The sequence below is a fragment of the Dermochelys coriacea genome, chromosome 17, assembly GCF_009764565.3.
Source record: "Dermochelys coriacea isolate rDerCor1 chromosome 17, rDerCor1.pri.v4, whole genome shotgun sequence".
Lineage (NCBI taxonomy): Eukaryota > Metazoa > Chordata > Testudines > Dermochelyidae > Dermochelys > Dermochelys coriacea.
In genome coordinates, this window is record NC_050084.1 from 9607832 (window position 1) to 9631417 (window position 23586).

Consider the following 23586-nt stretch of genomic DNA (forward strand, 5'->3'; position numbering starts at 1 on the left):
CACTTGGTCTCATATGACAGGTTTCAGAGTAGCAGCCGTGTTGGTCTGTATTCGCAAAAAGAAAAGGAGTACTCATCTCATATGTCTGAGATCCTTTGGTTAGGGGCCATAACGCTGTGATTCTTTTGTTAGATTCTGTTTTAATTTCTCCGAGAATGAAGCTTCTGATCAGTCACAGCCCTGTGGTTTGAAGAATTCAGTGCCACAATTTGAAGACTCACACACCACACAACAGAACCACTAACCCAGGAACCTATCCTTGCAACAAAGCCCGTTGCCAACTCTGTCCACATATCTATTCAGGGGATACCATCATAGGGCCTAATCACATCAGCCACACTATCAGAGGCTCGTTCACCTGCGCATCTACCAATGTGATATATGCCATCATGTGCCAGCAATGCCCCTCTGCCATGTACATTGGCCAAACTGGACAGTCTCTCCGTAAAAGAATGAATGGACACAAATCAGACGTCAAGAATTATAACATTCAAAAACCAGTTGGAGAACACTTCAATCTCTCTGGTCACTCGATCACAGACCTAAGAGTGGCTATACTTCAACAAAAAAGCTTCAAAAACAGACTCCAACGAGAGACTGCTGAATTGGAATTAATTTGCAAACTGGATACAATTAACTTAGGCTTGAATAGAGACTGGGAATGGATGAGTCATTACACAAAGTAAAACTATTTCCCCATGGTATTTCTCCCCCCCACCCCACCCCCCACTGTTCCTCTGATATTCTTGTTAACTGCTGGAATTAGCCTACCTGCTTGTCACCATGGAAGGTTTTCCTCCTTTCCCCCCCCTGCTGTGGGTGGTGATGGCTTATCTTAAGTGATCACTCTCCTTACAGTGTGTATGATAAACCCATTGTTTCATGTTCTCTGAGTGTGTATATAAATCTCTCCTCTGTTTTTTCCACCAAATGCATCCGATGAAGTGAGCTGTAGCTCACGAAAGCTTATGCTCTAATAAATTTGTTAGTCTCTAAGGTGCCACAAGTACTCCTTTTCTTTTTGCGAATACAGACTAACACGGCTGCTACTCTGAAATTTGAAGACTGAATTCTTCCAAGCAGTATTTGCAAGCTCCAGGTTTGAAAGGCTCTTTTGAATATTGCACTGTGGTGTCAGTACATTAATTTCACAGATGTGGTCTCTATGAGTCCGATGAGAGAACTTGTATGTTTTTGGTTTGTGTGTTTGTTGAAGCTCCCAATTGTTTTGATGTCGTTAGAGGCAAACTTGTGTCTCTGGAGGTTGAACTAGTTATTTTGTGTGTGTGTGTGTATGTGTGTGTGTGTGTGTGTGTGTGTGTATGTATATGTATATATATATATATATATATATATATATATATATATATATATATATATATATATATATATATATATATATATATATATATATAAAAATTCAAGCCTGGCAATTTCCCCTAAACACACCGGGCCCAATTTTCCTTTATGCTAAGGCCTCTTTAAAACTCCTTTATACAGTAAAGTGGATGTCACTTATATTTGCACGTGCTTTTAGGTCCCTGTATAATGCCAGAGTAGTACAAAACAGTGCCTTTTTTATTTTCCCTTTTAAATGAGAATCTGGCACAATGGGCATCAGGAAAACTGAATGGAGGAAAAGAGAGAGGGAGTCTGAGGGCTTGTCTACACAGGCACTTTACGGCGCTGCAACTTTCTCGCTCAGGGGTGTGAAAAAACACCTCCCGAGCGCAACAAGTTTCAGCACTGTAAAGTGCCCGTGTAGACAGTGCAACAGCACTGGGAGCTACGCCCCTTGTGGAGGTGGGGTTTTTTTTTCTGTAAGAGCGCTGGGAGAGCTCTCTGCCGTGACTACACAAGCCATGGCATCACTTTAACATTGCCAGTATAGACCAGCCCTAAGTGGAGCAGTCATTCTGTGCTGCAGATTATTCCCCGTCCCCACACACACCTTCCTCATCTCCTTCCCCCATTTTGTTTCTTTCCCACCCCCGGTTGGTTGTTGCAGTCTACATGTTACCACTTAGTAGGTTTTGCTGTTATGTTGTAAAGGATTAATTTGTTGGTACACAGGCAGTGAAAAGGTTACTACTGGTTTTATTTCTAATTTTGTGGTTGGAGATCGGCACTGTATTTGTGGATTTTTATTTGCGTCACTGAACCCAAAAGTTTTTATTATGTTCTCAGAAATTGATTTTGTAACTGCTCAGCCATGAAAGCCAAACCATGCAGATTAATGAGAACTGAGCGGGGAAATAACAAAATAAGATTCATTGAGGAGGGGAAAAATGCAAATTTGTGGGAGGGGAAAACGTCTCAGATGCAAAGGAGATGTTCCAGGCAAACCATGCTCAGTGATCGATCGAAGGCCCCCATCCCCATAATGTTGGAGTGCTTCTCAATCTGTAATAAGAAAAGGAGGACGTGGCACCTTAGAGACTAACAAATTTATTTGAGCATAAGCTTATGCTCAAATTTTAGTCTCTAAGGTGCCACAAGTCCTCCTTTTTTTCTTTTTGCGAATACAGACTAACACAGCTGCTACTCTGAAACCTGTCAATCTGTAATGTAATTCTCCTCACAATACCATGGTTTGGGTTGGTGATTTTGCTCGTAGCTTGCCCTAACCATCTCACTATACATTCCTGCAGTGAAATGCACTAGTACCAGGTGGGACCTTGTGCTGTGGGAACTAGTATAGGTGTCAAATATTTCTTATCCCCTCGGAGATGAAAGCCCTGTCGGGTGAGGCACTGTACAGATGCGGTCAGAGACTAAATAGACAAGCCAGACAAAGGGTAGGGAAAACAGATGATGTAACTTGCCAAGAGTAGAATCCAGGTCTCTTGATTCCCAGTCCAGTACCCTGTCTCCTAGACCATGCCGTGCTCACAAAAGGTACCCCAGTTACATTGATATTGAAAAGGTGGGTTTTTAAAATTTACAGCCTGACTTTTAGAGAGGCTGAGTTCCACTGACTTCAGTAGGAATTGAGTGCCCTAAAACCCAATGCTGTGCTCCCATTGATGTCTGTGGGAATTCTTTCGTACACTTCGATAGGAGCAGACTTGCACCCTAAACTTGTATGGACGGGTTTTTGTAAAAGGAAGCATGAAATGTGCCCAGAGCAGAATGAATGTGACATCCCAAGATCACCTGATGAAATCTACACACTAGCCAGAATAAGAACAAGGCTACATATTTTCACAATTATGGGAAAATACATCAGGCATGCTTAATTGATTATTTGACACGTGTCCTGTTATCTGTCTGAGGAGCTGGACTGTTGATTCTGCTCTCAGCTCTCACTACTGGTCAGGCCAGTTTCAAACTTACTGCGCAAACAGAATTTCTTCCCTCTGCAGGTGTTCTGCTACCTGGAGGTATGCCAAAGAATGGGGAAGAGCTGAGCTGACCTGGGGGAAAGGACAAGATGAACCACACCCTGTGCTGTGAATTCACCCTGCAGCGCTTTTCAGAAATGCAGTTGTCTGGCGTTGGATGATGCTAGTGGATGAAACCTGTATATCCATAGCAGCATCCACAGCCAATATTTGTTAATTAGGAATGGCCCATGTGGAAATATGGCTTGTATTATTGTAGCTGTTTCCCTGTGCCATCTGTTGAGATGCATCTTGCAATAAGGTCACTTCCTTGAATCTGACTGGACTGTTGTGTTATCTAGTAGTAGAAATGGGAGCTCTATTGTGGGTTCTGTCTCAGCCAGAGACCTATCCTATGCAATGTTTAAAAATCGATTTTAAGGGTTAAAACTCCACTTGGGAGTGGAAACTCCACTGCAATCTAAATTCTGGAGGGATTGCTTTCAGTCCAGAATATGATATCCCAGCTGCTCCATGTAATAACATACAAAAATGTGAAGCTCAGGTCTGGTCTGTCTCATGTGTGTTTGTGTGTGCGCTTTATAAATCTTCAAAAGTACTTCTGAAGATTTTTAAAGCAGAAGAAATACAATCCAGTGAACAGAAAGTCGGACAATATCGTGCAGCATATCGTGACGGCATAAGGGAAAAAATATTCCAACAAGTAACCGATTAAGAATTGAAACTGAGAAGCAAATATTTGTAAAATGAGTTTTTTTTTAGAGCTCATTTCTGACCTTTCTGACTGTGACTCAGGAATAAATAGGAGAGCTCCCTCTCTTGGTCTGAGGGGTGTGTGGGAGAGTTCATACAGTCATCTCTTAAATTAGTCAGCCTATTGCACTTGGTCACCACTTAATGAAGGTCTCTTTACTGCATTGAGCCAAAGCTGAAGTAAGGAACAGAGTCATGTGTATGAGTGGCCTGGAGAACTTTCTGTTTAGTGCTATATGTGGTGACTGACTTGGCTCCTTGCCCTTGACTCAGCATGGCCATTCTTCGGCATTAATTTTCTAATTTCTAACTTCTAATTTTCTAAGTCTTTGGACTTCAGAAGTCTCCTGTGGTTTGACAAACTGCTGGCTCTCTCTGACAACTGCATGTGGGCAGCTTGTGGCTGGAAGACTGACCGGTAAGGCAGGGCTTTCAAGGTCCAGTGGAACAGCATTCATGAATCCTGTATTGCTTTGGTGTATTGCAGTTCCAGGGATTGTCACCCTTCGCATGGAAAGCAATCACTTTAAGACAGAATGATCTGGCTTTCTGGGTGGGGGTGGGTGTTCGAGGGGCAAGGACTAAGAGGAAAAATGCCCAAATCTGAAGAAGGGTCCAAACCACAGGGCTGCAACAGACCTTCTCTGCTGTCACCATGCTGGCCTATGGGCTGGAATATCTGATGTATCTGATCTGTGCACACCTGAACAGGGAACTGCCATCAGTGGATCTGTGCAGTCATGGATCCTGTAACCTCCCCTTTCACCACTGTGTGCCGTCCTGACACCTTCTGTAAAGCACTCTGAATACTGAGATCCGCCCCACCCTGTAAGGCCAGTCTACAAGTGGCACTACTGTAAATGGTGCAGAGGACAGGCTGTTGTAGGAAGGGAATGCACCAATGTGCTGCCCGCCCACCCCAAGCAAAGGTTTGTTGGCCTGACTATTGGAATGTTACACTGGATATTTGAAGTGTTCAGATGTTCCTACAAAGAGAACTAGAAACTGTGATACCGTTTAAAAAAACAACAACCACTCCAACACCTTTTAGCTGAGTCCTGTTTCTTGTTTCAGTTCAAAGCAGTGAAAGCCCACCATGCCTGAACTAAACAGAATTCATCTCCCTTTTAAAAACCAGGGGCGGGGGAATTCTGGCTTTACTGAGGTGAATGGTAAAACTGTCAATGACTTCAGTACGGCCAAGGTTTCATCCCATAATGGGATCCGCTGATGCTTGGTCACGTCTGGCTTGCGCTTCTTGCCATCAGCGTGCCCATTTAAACATTTGCTAGTGCTTTCCTCACTAAGTAGTGGGTGTCTCTGTCCCAGAAATACATAACTGCTGGGTCATTTGTATCAGGACCATTGTTGTTTAGATGTGTTAGGGTAGAGAGTACCAGTCGGGGGCTCCATTGTGCAGCCACTGTACAAACGCACAGTAAGACAGGCCGTTGCCAACAAGAAGCTTAGAATCAAATGACCTGATCCTGGAAAGAGACCTACGCAAGCAGACCCTGTGTCCACATGGCGCCCCACTGACTTACACACAGCATCATGTGAACACGTGTCCACTCCATGTCCTTTTTGTAGGATCAGGGCAAGACCGGAATTATCATCCCAATCTTACAGAATGGGGGTTGAGGCAGAGAGCAGGATTTCAAAAGCCACTTTCAGTGGGTCTGGCGTTCCAAAGTCACGTTCAGAGGTCATGACCTTCCTGCAAAGGTTCTGAGTGCTCCGTTAGCTCCGGTTGGAGTTCTGGGTCCTCGTCGGCCCTTCTGAAAACCAGGCCCCCACCACGTGCCTGACGTCGTCTTGCAAAATTGTAGTTGCATTTGGCTTTATTTTTTAGGATACTGCAGCTCCCATCAGCACAACATGCTATCCGGGGAGTAGCGTATCTGACTCTGCGATCTCTGGGGTCACCGCATGCAGTATCTCTCTCAGTTGCATCAAACTGCAATCAGAAATTTTAAAATCAAACCAAAAAAACCCTTGAAAATTTCACAGGGCTGCTACTTTCAGACTTCAGAAGTTTGTGTGGGCAGTGAAACCCCGCATTTACACCAGATAACTGCGTAGTCAGAAGACTGGTAAAATAAACCGGCAGCTAGTTTACAGGAAAGCATAATCCAGGAATGCAGGTCTGCTGTGCATTCCCAATGGCTGCTTACTATTTTAATACAGCTTTATTCTTTAGATGGCTCTGTTGCTAGAATGCTGCCAGCTTAGATGAAACCTATGCTGTATTGTTTCAGATGATCCTTGTGCTAGGAGCGGTACACATATAATTTAAAAAACAAACCAAAAAACCCCCCGTATCCTAAAGAGTTTATAGTCTAAATAGACGAGACAAGCCCAAACTGGGGCTTGGGAGCAAAGCAACTTGCATAAAGGCACTCAGAAGATGACCTGGGATTAGAACCCTCACCTTTTCTCAATTTTAATGCAGCATTCTAGCCACTGGACTGTGCTATCTCTCTGTCCAATCTAACGATTGCAGCCCAAGACATTGTTCTGCCTGCTAATAATTCTCCTATCTCCTGATACTTGTCTCACATTGACTCAAGTTTGCCCACCTTCTAGCGACCCACTCCACGGTTATTCGCTCGTATGATGAATGGTGCAGTTTGGAAGCTACAGCCATGCACGTCCAGATAAAGATCCCGGTACTGCGTGTCTGCCACCTTTGCTTTGCCATTGTGACTATTGCTGAACTATCGAGCCAAGTTGTTTATGGCCAGGGATCGCAGCCCCATCCTGAGCATGGCTTACTGGGCTCTTCCTAGCCCGGTGTTGCATGCTTTGGCCATGTACATGTGCAGAAATTCACAGTTGTCTTTCAGAGAACTGGTCCTAAAACACAGGCTTTCCAGCCACTACTGGAGAGGCAGTAATGGGCAATATAGCCATATATGCACTACAAGCAAGTCATATTCAAGTAGTGAGAGGTTTTCTAGTGTGCTGCCACCCAGTGTGTGCACAGTAATAACACGTTGTGTGTTCTACTAAACCAGTCCAGGGCTTTGAGCCCAGAGACCTTGTGGATGGAGCCCCCTCTATTTTATCACCTATTGATGTTCCATTTCCCCTATTCCTCTGAGGCAGTGTTGCCTAGCAGATAGCACACTGGACAGGAGACCTGGGTTCTATTCCCAGCTCTGCCACTGGCCTGTGGGGTGACATGGGGCAAGTCACTGTACTTCACTGTGCCTCAGTTCTACCATCTGGAAAATGGGAATAATGATACTGAGCTCCTTTGTAAAATGCATGTTTGTTTTTTTTTCTTTTAATTATAAATCTGATCTCTCGAATGCTAAAATTCTTGTGTTTAACTGTAGACATGTTTTGGTTAATAAAATTCAGATAGAATAAATTGCTTTGAGGTGTTTTTGTTTAGAAGTCTTTGAAACTTATGTCTGCCCTCTGGGGATGTGTGACATAGAAACAATGAGAAATCTTTCTTTTTTGAAGTTTATTTTATGTTAGGAAATACATAAGGCACAAATACTAATATTCCTTTTGTGTTCTTTCAACTCTTGTAGCAAAATTGAGATTGTCAGGCACTGGAAGCATTGATGTTTTGAGTCCAACATAATTTTTATTCTTTAAGTAATTATTTGTCTTGAAGTCAAGGCCAGAGATCCCAACCAGAGCATGCCCCCGTTATTCTGGGTGCTGTATAGAGTTCTAGGAAGAACTCACTGCCCTGCAGAGCTCAGTCTAAATGTGGACCAGATGCTGTAAGTGGGTGTAACCACCACATGGAAGGAATGAATGAGGGTAACCACAACAGAAACACCCAGTCCTCGGGAAGTGTAGACCAACTGTGTGCACAGTTTTCAGACAGAAGGCAACGGATCACTCCCCATTATGTATGTGGTATATTTTGGGTGAAGTTAACCACTGTAGGCAACTGTCTTTTCATGATGGTTTAAAGAAGGGTCGTGCAGGAATGGGAACCTCTTGCCCCCCTTCTGTCTATTGAAGGGGGAATCAAGTTGTTGCTGTGCTGTTCAGTGTAAAGGAATAGCACTATTGACTCCCAGAAATGCCTGGTTAGTTGTTGTTGGTGGCTTACTTATTTGCAATCCAGTAACACCTACGAGCCCCTGTCAGACCGGGACTTATTGCTCTAGAACAAAAAATCAGTCCCTGCCCCAAAGAGCTTTCAACTGTAACCATTCGCTTTCTGGATCCCAACAGGTGAAACTGGTCCGGTACATCAACAGACAGCGGCAGTGTAAGCTGAGCGTACCCCTGAATGACCGGACAGTGGAGCTCAACAGCTACCCAAGATTCAATGACTGGTTAGATCTCGTCAATGTAAAGAGAGAAGTTGTACAGGTAAGGGACAAATCCACCAGTACAGAGGGTGCCTGCCCCTTCAGTACTGGATTTTCTGACTGCCTGCTGGTGTAATTCAGACTCCTGACATTATTTAAAGCAAGGGGCTTTTTGCAAATGATGATTTGATTGCACCTTTTGTAAAATTATTTGTCTCAGACAACAATACTACTCTGTCTGGGCTGGAGCTGCAGAACTCTGCTTTGAAGTGTGCTTGATCTGGAAAAAATATATATACGCTAGTCCAGATAATAACCGTCTCTTTAAGAAGCACCGGAACTTCTGTATCCCATGTTGGCAAGCGTACCTGGTCTCTTCCTGCTTCAGATATGAATGAGAGGAGATCAAACAGGTTTTGCAGCATGTTTTGTTTCCAGCTCCGTGGGTGGCAGCAGCAGCAGCTCCGGTAAAGGCCTGTTGGGTCTGTGCTTCCCAAGTCCTCTCTCCCTCAACTGCTGATGGGAAGAGAAGATTCTTCTCTCCTGCCTGAAGTTCCTCTTTCCCCATCATCCCTATCCAAAGGAGCAGGGAAAATCTGCTCCCCCAGCTACAAGATGGAGGTGCTTACTATGGATTGGATACCTTAATATCTTGCTACGTTTATGGACCAGACACACCCTTCTCCCACCTACTACTCTTCTGGACCAGGGACTGCCCTTACCTGGTATAGTTCAGAAACACCACCCTCCAAACAAGCCAGATGTCCACCTGCATCTCCCACTGCTGGCTGCAGTGGGCTGGAGACCCCTCTATACCTGATACAAGTCGGGAAGATGACTTTTAGGTTATAATCTTGTATACTGAAAGATCACAATGTTGCAATTAATATAGCCGCCAGGGCAGACTTGGGCTTGTGGGGATCTCCCCGTAAATGCAGAGAAGAACAGGAGTCAAGAGTGGAGTTTGGTTTCAGAGGGGTAGCCGTGTTAGCCTGTATTGGCAAAAAGAACGAGGAGTACTTGCGGCACCTTAGAGACTAACAAAGTTAGTTGAGCATAAGCATTTGTGGGTGGAGCTGTTTGCAGTTGGAGCCTAGAACTTCCTCACTTTTGTCTGGTTGATATTTAACTGAGCTATTTCCCCTTGTTTTTGTACGGAATCTGCTCTCAGCAACACTGCTGTAAATTTGTTAATCTCTAAGGTGCCACAAGTACTCATTTTCTTTTTGCAAATACAGACTAACACGGCTGTTACTCTGAATGCTGTACATTGGGAGCTGCTTTACTGAGCTCCGTGGGCCAAATACTCTGTTGGTGTAAATTTTGCCTTCCTTTGGAGCTGTGCCATGGGGCTATGCCAATTTATACCAGCATAGAATTTGGCCCAGTGGATCTAGAGCTCCACTGAGGTAAGAGAGCAGAGACTGTCCCACTAATCTAGCCTTGATTGGGACATACCAGAAGGATTTCTTAGTGGGTTCAGTGGGTAAAGTCTCTGGGTCAAACCGCAAGTGCAAGGCCTTGCACCTGCATGGCAGAAGAGAGCCAGACTCCCTGGGTCTGACTTTCAGAGGTGCTGAGCACCCATAGCTGTAGTTGAAGTCAATAGGAACTACCAGTGCTCAGCACCTGAAAACCTTGTCTGAGGGGTGTGACCCCAGAAGAGGTGTGGATCCTTTAATAATTTAATTCTCCACACTTGAGAACCCATGGCAGTTAGAAATCGACAGCCCCCCCCCCCCCCCCCAAGCGGGCAGCGAACCAGTTATGACCGTGAGCCTCCCATCCTAGTGCTGGCTCTGTCTGTTAATGGCAAGAACTTGCATGCTTATTCGGATCCACTGGATTATGGGGAAATTTCAGACTGCAGGAAACTGACATCACTTGGGGCTGGACTCTGCAAATCTTACACAGGTCAGTGAGCACTTGCTCACAGGAGTAAGTGCCATTGGATTCATGGGGTCCGTTCCTGGGAGCGCTCAGCAACATACGCACTGCCCAGCACCAAGTGAACAGTTTGATTGCAAATATCCTAATAATCCAATGAATATGAATAAGCAGTGAACACTCTTCCTGGTTTTGGCAGCCCTGAGCAAATCCTGAGGTCCTAGTTCAGCTTTCACATAATCCTTTCTCCAGCAAAAGATTTCCTTGACTCCAACAAGAATAAAGATTGAGTGAAAACTGGGGGTTTGTCGAGCTGGTGTTTTGTGGAGTTCCTCCAGATTCACATTGCTATTAAAAGTGCAGAACCTGGCCCTAGTAGTATGACTTCAGGACTGGGCCCTGCTGTTTTTATGTAGAATGTAGGTGGTTCATTGATAGCTCATAGATTTTTTTGCGGGGGTGGGATTACTGCCCGAGGTACAGCAGCTGCAACGGTGCAGTCTGTTCCTGGGACTGAACTGCCAGATTGTTCGTTGGTTTCTGTGGTAACTGCAACTTGCACAGAAATTCTTTTTGCCTAAGGAACTCACTGAAAACCTCTTTACAGTGTCTGCACAAAGGAGGGAGGAAGTACCTTCCACTCCCCATCCTGGGCATTTCAAGTCGTCTGCGTGGTTGCTAGGATGGTGAGCAAAGATGTGTCTGCTCCACGCCCAGAAGAGCAAACTTTCTCACTGCTTAATGCTGTTCTTCACAGCCCCCTTGCTGTCTCCAATCCTCTTAGAAATAGACAAACCAGGTGGCTCTTGCTCCCACAGTCAGAAATACTGGTGCCGTGTGCAGCATTTATTTAAATTGCTTTTTGATCCCGATTCTCCTTTTCCTTGGTTCTGATCCCGTTTCATTGCCAAGGGTTATTTGTTTTCTCATGCAGTGGCAGTCGTTTTGGGTAGCATTGAAATGCGCTGCACAGGAAATACACAGCAGAGTCTGTCCAGTTTGACTTTTGTGTGGGCTCATGGGAACGAATTGGGAGCCGCAGGTTGCGGGGGGCGGGGGAAGGAAAGACTCTTAAACCAAAGACAGTATTGTACACATCCTAGTTGGCTTTTCGCCATTTGTGGTGGTGGTTTTTCATCCTCCTTTTCTCTCTGCTTGGACAATAGCAGTTAATGAAATCTGTTTTAGTTTTAGCTGATAGGCTGGTGGGGCTTTAATGCCTGGGATGTAAACAGTGCAGGGGGTTGTTTGTCTGTTTTGTGATGAGTTGGCTACTAGAAATTGTACACAAATCATGGGACCATTTCTGTTGGACTCTGGCTTCGTAAGAGCTTGTTTTTATAGAACCTGAAATGTAGCCCCATCGGAGCAGAGTGCTTTGAAAACAGATGGTCAGAAGAAGGGTGCTATGCAGGGCTCAGTGTTATTGTTTATGTAACATCTTTAAGGATGTTTTCCTGTAGTGTTCTAAAGAACACCGTGCCTGTGATTTGCTGCGGAAGAGTGGCTGAGGGAGTCCTCAGTCAGCATGGCCTAATGGATAGGGTGCTGCACGAGGAGTCAGGAGATATGGACCTTGGATGAATTGCTTCTCTTTTCTGTGCCTCCATTTCCTCTTCAGTAAAATTGGTATAATGAGACTGGATTTCCTTTTTCTGTGCCTCAGTTTCCCCTTTAAAAATTGGGATAATGAGACTGGATTTCCTTTTTGTAACATGCTTTGAGAATCATTGATGAAAAGTACCTCGGTAAAACTTTCAAAAGTGCCTACATGACTTTGGCTATGAAGTGCCTAAATCCCCCCTTTCTAAAGGGATTTAGGCATTCAGGTCAATTAGATGCTTTAACACTTTTTACCCAGAATCCCACTGATGCTTTTGAGAAATGTACCCTCTGTGCCATAGCTTAGTGACTTGAACAGAGATTGGGGCCCCATTGCATCAGGCACTGTATAAGCACATGGCGAGAGACATTCTCCGCTCTGAAAAGCGTCTAAACTAAATAGAGAAGACCCAAAGCGTGGGAAGGAAAACAGATGCCCAAAGAGGTGAAGTAACTTGCTCCAGGGTACCCAGTAGATTGGCAGAGTGACAGAACTCGGGGCTTTCTGGCTGCCAGCCTGATGCTGTACCCATTGGACCATACTGTCTCTCCCAAGCACTAAAGGGCTTGTGCTCATTTTACATTATGTGAATGCTCAGATGCTCTTGTCATTTCTAATGCTGCCAGAGCATCCTGGTGACTGTGCTAATCTGTGATGTAGCACTTGGAAAACCAGCCTTCTTCAAAGGCATTTTCAGCTAGTCCACCCCCTCCCCCCCCCCCTTGCCCCCAAACTCTGATCGGCCTTCTCCAAAAATAAAGCTGCTGTGCAGTGAAGCACAAAAACTCCCGGGCTCTCCTGTCAGAAATAGAGCCCTGGTTCTAATTTAAAATATTTGCTGACTCCTCCAGTCCAGCTATTTTTTGCTCACTGACACTGCTCCAGCCATCGAGAGCTTTCAAGCGGCACAGTGTTAGAATTGACACCCCCCCCCCCCCCGGTGAACGCCTGTATTTAAAACCAGATTAATGTCTGCCTGTCAGATCCTTTAGCTCTGGAAGAGATTACAATAATAACAATGCACTGTTTATGGCGTTGGGCAACAGCTAAAACTCCTGTGAACATGGATAACAGTGAGCCAGTAATGCTGCAGAGCGTGAGAGGACTGTTTGGTGCCGGGCTAGCAGACGCTGAGGTAGGTGGAGAATAGAAGGCTCCAATTTTCTTTCTACAATGCACATTTTTGTGAAGGGTAAGTCAGCAAATTTGTAAAAGCCAGTTGCTGTGATGATTTCTTTCTTCTCCCCCCTCTCCCCCCGTGCTACCATGTAAATGGGGTAAATTGACTAGTTTGAGGTAGCTCTGCTTTGGGATGGGGCTATTCTGTCTTGGATAACTTTGTGGCAAAAGGCTGAGGAGATATCTGATGGCTAAGTGCCCTGGGGAGGGGCTAGCTTTAGCCAAGTGCATGTGTGGGGAGAGCAGTGTTCTCCAAAGGGTGGAAGATACATACTTTGACATTGAGACTGGACAAAGTTCTAGGAAAACACAGGGGATAATCCTGTCTGGACTGGGAGTTGGTATGGATGGTCCAGTGCAGGAGTTCTCAGCTGGAAGTCGTGAACCCCAGGAGGGTGGATCAGGTGTCGGGAGGGGTGTGTGATTGCCCTGCCTTTTGCCTAGCATTAAATGGGGGGTAAATCTCTGCAAAAAGGGAGAGGGTCCTGGGGTAGACAGGCTCAGAATCACTGATCTAATAGGTCTTTTGCAGCTTGAACTTCCATGGTTTGGAGGTGGGTTTTTTTTAATTTAATTTATTTTTTTTGTTTTCTTCATTTAAAAGAAAATGAGTTGAGTTTTTTTCTAAAATGGGCCCTACCGTTGGCTTGTTTTCTTTGATGTAAGAAAAATCTCGCAGGATGCTATTTGGGTCACTCCCTGCAATTTTTGTCTCAGACTTAAAGGTAATTGAAGAAGATGGCTGCCTCATTATCATCTTGTGAGACGTGTCTGAACTGGCCCTGCTCTGCCCTAGCAGGGGTTCTAGTCAATCAAGCCTGGAAGTCTGTTTTTAGTGTTGATAACTGGCAGCCTATTGTAGATAGGGAGTGGTGAGCCTGGCTCTAGAGATCACATTAAACCAGCGGTCCCCAAACTTTTCAGAGTCATGCCCCCCTTGTCCCTGTCTGCCCTCCCAGCTGGGGCCAGGAACGGGGCTGCAGCTCGGGGGGGTGGGGCGGGAAGGGAGGAAGGGGGGGGGAGAGAAACGCAGACTGAACGTTCCTCCGTGCCCCACAGTTCGGGGACTTCTGCATTAAACCAACACGTCTCCCACCGCAGGGCTTCCAGGAGGATCAATGGTATGAAGGGCAGTTTTGCTGGCAGGTCTGGTTTGTAACAATTCTGCTTTGGGAATGTCTAGCAATACCACAGTTCTTTTCAATCAGTGTTGGGTTTGCTTGTGAAACATTTAGTTTGTTGCCCATTAAATCTTTATGATCAAGGTAGAGGGCATGGAGTTCAACGGGAGCTGTGTTTTTCCTTTTTAAACCCTCAAGAGGGATTGTACCCGAAGGGATCAGAGCGAGCAGGCTGGCAGGGAAAGAGCCTCGCTCCGTTGGTTCATGGTTGTACTAATCCGTGCATGGTTCAGGTTCTTCTGGTTTCTTGCAGCTTCTGTGTGACCCCCCCCCGGGGGGGCTGGCCTGAGGGATATTTTAGGAATCTGAACAGTCTGAGCTATTAATTTTATCATATGGCGGATGGCTACACATTGCACTCAGCGGGAAGAACAAGTGCACTGAGCAGAGAGTATGCCTCCATCTCTCTCTGCAGCATTCCTTTCCCTGGAGTGTAGGTCAGGCTGCAGGGAGTGGTGTGGTTCAGACCGATTGTGACCAGTTTGTTACTGACTGTCCTGCCCAGCTGTCTGGGGGGGATTGTAGTTTTTTGTGCAGTGTATTTTTAGCTTGGGAGTGGAAAAGCAGCACCTGGAGCTCTGTCTCCCCATAAAGACCTTTCATTTGAATGGTGTATTCCTGTTCGGTCTCCAACTTCAAAGCCATGTTACAGTTGCCATCCAACCCATCAGGGAGAACTGGATGGGACTCCCTTGAGAGCCACCAGCTCTGTAGCCTCAGGGGATTGCTGAGAGGAACATGAGTGAACGACTGCCCTCTCTGCAAGACTCCGTAGCACATGGTTTCCCCACAGGTCAGGACAACTCTGCCATTTGGCAGGAGCATCCCCACAAGGTCACCACGCAGTCCTTGGAAGAACAGACCCTAGCAGCGTGGACTTCTCCACCCAGCTCCTTCTATTTAGCATTAGCTTTGCAGTGGGGAAGACAAAGCAGCTCCTCTGTTTACAGCAGAAAAAGCTTGCAGTAGGGGTTAAATTCAGTCCAGCACCAAGCACTGGCATATGGCCCAAGTGCCACTTATGGCGTCAAGGCACTGGGCAAATTTTAACCCTAAACGAGGCTCCTTCATAAGCAATGTACCTGGCTGATGTTCTTAAGAGGCTGTAGTCAATCAGCAGGCGAGATCTCCCTTGGCACATCGCTAGCTGTCTTCTCCAAAAGGTTGTGGTATGAGACAGAGGACATAGCTTCATCTCTCCACTCAGTAATCCCATTTTTCCAAACAGAGGGCTGCTGATTGATCCCATCTGCATCCTGTGGGATGGCAGGGCATCACCATGATCAAAAAGTCTGGCCCAATCTTGACTGTGACAGCACAAGGAATATGGAGATTTCTTAGCAGGATGCCATATACATATAATGGGGTAACAGCAAGCTTCCCACAGGTTCCTTGTCTGTGACTCCTCCCATGTACAACAGGAGGCCATGTCCGATCCCTCCCCATCATTCCTCACCCTACTGCAATGCTACTTAATCTGAGAACCACAACTGTGCTGCAGGCATCCCAGATCCTAAAGTCCCTAGGGCTATTATCTACAGGGTCATCTCTTCTACTAGTTCAGTTTGCAATTTGGGCAAGGGCTTTCCACCTCTGTGCACCAAGAATGTCTGTCTGTGTAAAAGACTTAGTAGGTGGAGGGGAGTTTGCACTAGACCAAAACCCGGGCAGATCCAGTTTACAGAGTGATCCATGAACATCTCTTGAGAGGCTTCTAGAATGACTATTAGAATATTGTTTTTATTATGTGAACTGACCAGAGAGCTAATACTCTAAGGTCCCTCTATTGCCTTTCTCTTTGGGCACTGGAACAGCCAAGGCAGAATAAAAGCTAATTTCACAGAGACAATCTTCAAAGCACCCTCGCTCACATGCTTTTGCTTAGAGTCACCAGCAGGACTTTTTTCAGAGTAGCAGCCGTGTTAGTCTGCATTCGCAAAAAGAAAAGGAGTACTTGTGGCACCTTAGAGACTAACCTTAACAAAATGTGTTAGTCTCTAAGGTGCCACAAGTACTCCTTTTCTTTTTGCGAATGCAGACTAACACGGCTGCTACTCTGAAACCTGTCATTATGCAAGGCACTGAATTTAGCTGTATAGAGTGGAAATCTGTCAACTTCATGAAAAAACTCATACAGATACAGACAGACATCATCTTCCTCTCCAAATGCAAACAGATGGACATCATACCGAAAGGACTGAAGGTAAAAAATCCATTACAATCTACATACCACACAGACTATGCTGACAGCTTGTGCCACACACTCTCAAAAATTTGTTAGTCTCTAAGGTGCCACAAGTACTCCTTTTCTTTCAGCAGGACTTTAAGCACCTTACGTAATGGGCTTTCTCCTATCGAGCATCTGCTTCTTCACCTAACCAGCTATCTTCCAGGAATGTATTGATTAAGAAGGGGCATTTGGGGCCTTGACAGATGTCCAGTTTTGTAAAGACAGCGCCCATATAGGGGTGAGGAACAGGTCAGGTCACTTTTGCAGAGCTGGTAGAAGGAACTGTTTTCAGGTTGGGGTTGGAGACAACTTGCATGCGTACATAGAAAGGTGTGTGTGTGTGTGTGTGTGTGACGCATTAATATATTTACTATAGGTTTATCTGCATTAGGGAATCTTTTGCAAAAACTGTCCCAACATTGCTAACATCTGTATGGATCCATGGCATTTTTTCCAACATGTAGGTGGCCCCTGGTCCTGACAGCCAGCGTACCTGCTAGACAGAGGGGATAGCTTGCTGTGAAACACTTAGTCACACAACAAGAAAGAGCTGCCTTTTGTAAACCTTTCTTTCATTAGTGCTCATTTTCAAGCATGTACCCGGTAGAGTTCCCACTCTGTATGTCTGGAATGAAGGTGGGTTTTGTAGAAAAGCCCTTCTCATTGTTCTAAGAAGGGTTTGTTTCCTGGGTTTGGGTTTTTGTTTTGTTTTTTAGATCTCTTCTGCTGAATCAAGAACGATGAGTAAGCCTTCACAGTTACCAGCAGCCTATCTTGCATAGACCTTAATTACCGTAGTATCTTTGCACCCGACAACCATAAATTTATTTATCCTCCTAATAGCTCAGTGAGGTAGAGCAGTGCTATTGTCCCCATTGTACAGATCGGGAAGTGAGGCACAGAGAAACAAAGGCTTGCTCAAGGTCATACAGAAAGAGTGACGATACAAAATTACTCCAGGTAATTAACTCCAAAGGGATCTCACTAAATTAGGTGACAAAATGACGGATGAAATTCAATGTTGATGATAAATGCAAAGTAAAGCACATTTATGTACAAAATAACGGGATCTAAATTAACTGTTGCCCCTCAAGAAAGAGAACTTGAAGGCATTGTGGATAGTGTTCTGAAAACATCTGCTCAATGTGCAGCAGCAGTCCAAAAAAGCAAACTGTTAGGAACAATTGGGAAAAGGATAGATAATGGAACAGAAAGTATCATAATGCCACCATTTAAATCTGTGATATGCCCACCTCTTGAATACTGCGTGCAATTCTGGTCTCCCACACCTCAAAAAGATACATGAGGAATGGAGAAGGTACACAGAAGGGCAATGAGAACAATTAGGGGTATGGAACAGCTTCCATTTGAGGGGAGATTAAAAAGGCTGGGACTGTTCCGTTCAGACAGGTTCTCAGAGGATGGGTTCATCAATGGCTATAAGCAAGGATGCAACCCCACACTATGGGTGTCCGTAAACCTTCAACTACCAGAAACTGGGACTGGACAAGGGGGGATGGATCACTTGATAACTCCCCTGTTCTGTTCATTCCCTCTGAACCATCTGGCACTGGCCACTATTGGAAGACAGAATCCTGGGCCAGATGGACCATTTGTCTTGCCCAGTGTGGCCGTTCTTACAGCCTTAAGTCTGTGGTAAAGCAGGGCATTGAATTTAGCTCTTCCAAGTCATAGGCTAGCACATTCTCCACTGAGTCATCCCTCCTCTCTAAGGTATGGGAGTGCTCATGCTTTGATTTGAAACAGAACTACACTCTTGGGTTTATAGCATGTCATGTTGTTGTGGTCCCATATGCCAGCCAGCACATTGCCTGCTGCATGGCAGTGTTTGGGGAGTGGGGGGACATGAGATTTTGGCCAAGTCCTGTGGGGAAAATTTTCCTTGCAAGAAAAATGGATTCCTTTATCCACACAGAGTATTTGGGGTTGTTTGCTCTGAAGCCTATGGGAGTTTTCCCCAGTGGGGGCAGGGTCTGTCTAGGTTCCTATGCTGCACACATTGAGGCAGTATCAGAACCCAGGTTCTCCTCAGAAAGAGCCATGTGCAGTAGGCTGCATGCAAGAAGGGACTGTGTAAACACTGCTTGGGTTTGAACCTGTCTCTCCAGGGAACCTAGCTACTTCAGAACAGCTATTTCAATCGTGTCTCCCCCTTCGTTAGTTATCATTTCCCATCTATCATTCACCCATTCGTTCATCCATACCCCACTCTTCCCATATAAATACCAAGCCCGTGCCACTTGTGCCAACCCTTTTCAACAGAAATGAGAAGAAAGCCATTTAAACTCTAATTAATGAAGTAGAGAGCAGAAGATTAGCACCTCAATGCAATTGGTGTAGGGCCTTCTTTAAGGCTCTCTTATCCGGATAGAGAGACAAACTGCAGGACACTCATTCTTTGGCAACAGCCAGAGGGCTGGGCGAGTGGCTCTATCGACTGCTTCCCTGTCTTAAGGCGATGGAAAAGCAAATGTGTCTGGCAGCTGCTGCTTTCCTTAAACCGGTCACCCAGAGCCTGCTCCTAGATTTGAAGGTCTCTGCTGAGTCTGTAGCTGTGCCTCCAAGACAGATTGGTGAATTTCAGGGAAATGCCTTGCCTGGTGGGGCTCTACACTCAGGCCAGTGAACACCCTCTGAGTTGAAAGAGTCCAGCTCCCCTGAGGATTGGACTGTCATGTCTATATTTGTTTGAGCTGGGTTTCTTGTAGTTTTTAAAGTGGCACCGTCCAAAAACAGACCAAAACAAGGCAGGCGGAGTTAAATCCATTGCTGTTTTACCTCTCCCTTAATTGCTCTGAATCGGGAATAACTCCATTGGTGTTCCATCAGGGTTAGCAAGATCAGGATGGGAACCGTGGCAGTCCCAGTGTTGTGTACTCGTGAGACAGACGTCGGGTTGCGAAGCGTGTCGTGCAGAATCTGCTCTACTAGACTCAACAGCTGAGCGGGAGCAGCCGCGACAGCAACTGAGCCTGTTTTTAAAGTGCCAACTTGAACTAGTGACTGGCGTGATTATCGCATTGTCCAGGGGGCCAACAGAGAGAAATCGTCAGGCCAATCTTGCAGGGATCAGGTTGACCAGTTTTATATTAAGCCACCACATATGTGCAGCACATGAGTGGCTGTTTAAAGAAAGACTCTTATTTATTCCCGCCACCACCCCCCCCCCCCCCACACACACTTCTGAGGCTTAGTTTCTTTTGTCGCGTGTCCTGGGGACTGGCAGCAGGTTCTGGAAGCCTGTCTGAGCTTTCCCTACTCAAGGTCATTGGGATTGTTTAAATATAATCTCCTTTTCTGGGCTTATACTTCCCTGCAACTTGCCATTCTATCCCCCTCTAAAATTAAACTCCTTGGGGCAGGAGAACGGCAGCATCAGACGTCATAGAGGTTTGGTGAGGCAGCTGCTTTGGGTCCCAGGTCCGTGGTGTCACAGCTCACGTCTGCAGGTAGAAGCCCAGCCTGCTGTGCCAGCTGCCAAATGCACCCCGAAGATAGCATCCGCCTTGAAGACTTTCTCACTATTTGCTCCTCGTGCCATGGCCTCATGGTGGAAGAGGAGGCTTTTAAAGTCTTCGGGACCTTGCCATCTGCTGGACAAAATACGGGGCTGATGACGGTGCCTGCTGCTGCTGCCACCAGTGAGACTGTTAGTACAGCCAGCCTCAAGATCGTGAGATTTGCTTGACACTCTCCCGGTTACCAGCCTCCCGGTTTCTGGACCTTTAGGGGTGCACCGAGGTCATGTTTTTAGGCTTTTTCTCTGTAGTCATGAGGGCCAGAAAGGGAAGCATGTCGCGCTGGGAGCTGGGGCTCGAAGAACCACAGCAGATATCACCCTGGCATTTGGCCAGCATTTTCAAGGGGAGCAAGTTCAGCACCTGAATCTACAGGCACTCCCAGTTCTCCGTGCAGATGAAACGGGGTTTCGGTGCGGTCGCCACTGGGAATGAGCTATGGGCATTGTGGGGCGACAAATGCTGCTGCACGGTACCATCCCACTCATCAAACATTGGCAAGTGCCAGCCTTCCTCAGATGCGGTATTAGGAGCTCACGCTGGCTATCCTGTGGAGATGAGCTGTCCCCTGGCTGCTCTGACTCTCTCTCCTCTGTTTGTTTGTAGTCTGTCGGGAACCCAGTCAGGATGCCATTCCAGATACCTGCTCATAGTAGGGTTTGGGGCTTAGCTCTTTTCTCTGCTAGAAAGTTGTACTGCTTTTACTGGGCTGATACAGTTGAAGCCATGCAATCCCCTAGTGTGAATGCAGTTATGTAGGTATGAAGGTGCTTTAGACTGGTATAGCTTATTGGGTATGAGAAGGGGAAATGTGATACTCGTACAGGGTGTCTTTATGTGGGTATAACTGCATCCAAGATAGGGCTTGGCCTAGTGAGTGGAGCACAGGACTGGGACTCGGCAGATCTGGCTCTGCCACTGGCCTGCTGGGTGACCTTGGGCAAGTCATCTCTTCCCCCCCAGCTCTGTGCCTCAGTTTCCTTATATATAAAAGAGGGCTCCTCTTGTAAAGTGCTTTGAGATCTACTGAAGAAAAGCACTAGTTAAGAGCTAGGTATTAATTTAGTTACCAGTTTAACTAGGTTTGTTTGTGGGCTGAGGGTGTTGATGCCATTTTAATAGTTTTATTTTTATTTCTGCCTTTATACCAGTACAAAACCTGTGTCAACGAGGCCTATCTTTGCTAAGCAGTTTGCACATCCCCACCCCCAGCAGGGACTGGAGCATTAATAATTAATACCCCAGTATTATTTCAGCCCGCTCCCATGGGGTGCAGATAGAGGGTTGGCAGCGTTGTCTGACCCAGCCATGATCCTGCTCAAAAGAGGGAGAAGAGCAAGCACCAAGTTATGGGGTCTGCTCATTTCTGAGAGCAAAAGCCACACGAGTGTCCTGTGAGCTAGCGAAGAAGTGGATAGCGTTTGTACCTTCTCCTCAAATCCTTGCCGACCTCCCTTAAAAGTTTGCCAACTCTGAGGAGCCTTTGCTGAGAGCATGTTGTCATTTGGTGGTGTTTGGCAGCGCTCCGACTGCATCAGGAGCTAGCCTGGACTGGCAGGGACTTGCTGACTAAACAGGTGTCTCCCATCTTTGACATCTGTGATTATACTTTTTTTTTTTCCCAGTTCATTTTGCTGCCTCTTAACTTGCCTGCTGAAGTGTAGGAAATAAACTCCCCTTATCTTGCCTCTCTGGCGGCTCCCAAACAACACACTCTCAAGTGGCTCCTGGTGCTGTAGCAGACTCAAACCAGTGCAAAGTACTGGTGTTTTCACAACAGAGATTAAAGACCAGCGTCCAAGATTTAGCAGCCATGTAGTCCGGACACTGAGTTCTCTGCTGAACCTTCAAAGCCTCCTCCCACAAGAGGAGGAAAATGTCTTTAGATGCCGCTCAAACGCAAAGCGGGGGAAACTGAGGGATTGTGGAAAGGCAGCATGTGTAAACATCTGAGAGTAGCTGAGCTTTGTTTATGAAACAGGGATTCATCAGAAAGGCTGCAGCAAATCCAACTATTGGCTCAGCAAGAGCCCAGCTTCCTACGGTGATTTGTCTGGTGCTTCCTCAGAGACCAGCATAATGTTGCTCCCTGACCAGTAACTCACTTGCCCAATTGAGCTTCAGAGCTGTGTGTGGGGCAAGGTGTTCCAAGTGGTTTGTGCCGTCTTGCTCCAATCCCAGCATTGTGTATATTCACAGGGCCAGGTTGTCAAAAGCATTTAGTTCCAAGCAGCTCCCCTCTGGCGTGGATGGCCAGATCTTCAGACAAGCTCGGCACCCAGTCTGCTGATCGCTTCTGATCCTCTGGCTCTTATTTAGTAAGTGGTAGCCAAGCTGTCTTGCAAACCCAGCCTCAACTGTGGGTCCTAGCTCTTCTGGAGACCCTGGCTTTAGTGTTTATAAGGCCCAGCCCCACAAGCCTGGAGTGGGAGTTGAGGGTGCTCAGCACCTGGGCAGCGTACTGCACCTTGCAGGATCAGGGTCCCAAACAGCAGCAATTGCTTTACTAACCCTTCGCTAAAAGAAGTCTGCTCTTGGCTAAGGCTGTGAGCCAGCCACCGAGCAAGAGTGTACTGGATGTCTAGTCCGCCACCAGACAATGTGGGAAGAACAAAAATGTGCATGGGGGGTGTGTGTACAGCTTTTCAGTGCGACACATAACAGATGGCTGTACCTGTGTAATCTGCTGTGCCAGCTTTAGCAGCCCCTATCAGAGTGCTGGTGGCTGGAGGCACAGTTCTCACAGGCAAGGACATGTGAGCGTCTGGTGCTGAACAGAATTCCAGAACGCACTGTGACTCTTCCCTCTGTGTGTGGCTTGCAGCCTGAGCTAGTATTCAGCATTTGTTTATGCCAGCTTGCTTCTTCCTGTCTTCAGCTCCTATTTGTTCAACCATATGTTCCATCATTAAACCAAACTCCCGGAGTACCTGTCTCTGTCAGAGATTTCACTTCCTCATCGCCCTGGAGTAGAGCCTACCTTTCGTGCCACTGCACTTGCATCCAGGGATGATAATGTAAAATCTACCATCTCTCATCTAGAAAAGAAGGCATAACCACATCCCTTCTCTTATCCCACTTCTCTGTATGCACACAGGGTCGGACTCTCTGCTCTCATTTTGCACTGGTGCAGATACAGAATCGCTTCAGTAGAATTGTTCCACATTTATACAGGTGTAATTGAGAACCATATTCAGTCCACGGACCTGATCGTGAAGTATCACTGCTCTTTTTATCTGTTCATTCCAGAGTGCGTGATAAATATCAGAAGTCCCTTCTTATTGCTGCTTGACAGATGGTTAACTAAGGCACTTGTCCAAAGGTGCACACGCTCTATGGCGGAGCCCTGAATGAGAAACCAGGGCCCCTGACTCCCAGCCCAGTGCTCCAACCATCACACCACAGCACACCTCCATTTGTAGTTGCCATTTTAAACCCAGGGTTAATGGAGTCAGCAGAGACTGAGATGCTTCACTTTCTCAGGGCAAATGTAATCTGTTACGTATTGCAGCTATTAGAAATTAAAATCAGTAATAGATTACTGATTACCTTTGCATCATGCTTGGAACAGCACGGGCCAGTGT

General features: G+C 46.2%; 1 protein-coding gene across 12 annotated transcripts in view; it reads left to right on the top strand.

The window, feature by feature from the left end:
- The window catches only part of KSR1 (kinase suppressor of ras 1), a 125803-nt gene that overhangs the window by 51377 nt on the left and 50840 nt on the right, over nt 1–23586 (top strand). For 11 of the 12 annotated variants that reach the window (XR_006276281.1, XR_006276282.1, XR_006276284.1 and 8 more), the window contains one exon: nt 8304–8444. Coding sequence is in view for 1 of the 12 variants with exons in the window: in XM_038375680.2 (XP_038231608.1) it covers nt 8304–8444 (141 nt within the window). In the remaining 11 variants the exon portion in view is untranslated. Of the gene's footprint in view, nt 1–8012; nt 8156–8303; nt 8445–23586 lie in introns of those variants that run through there. The other variant, XR_006276283.1, reaches the window with a different exon arrangement.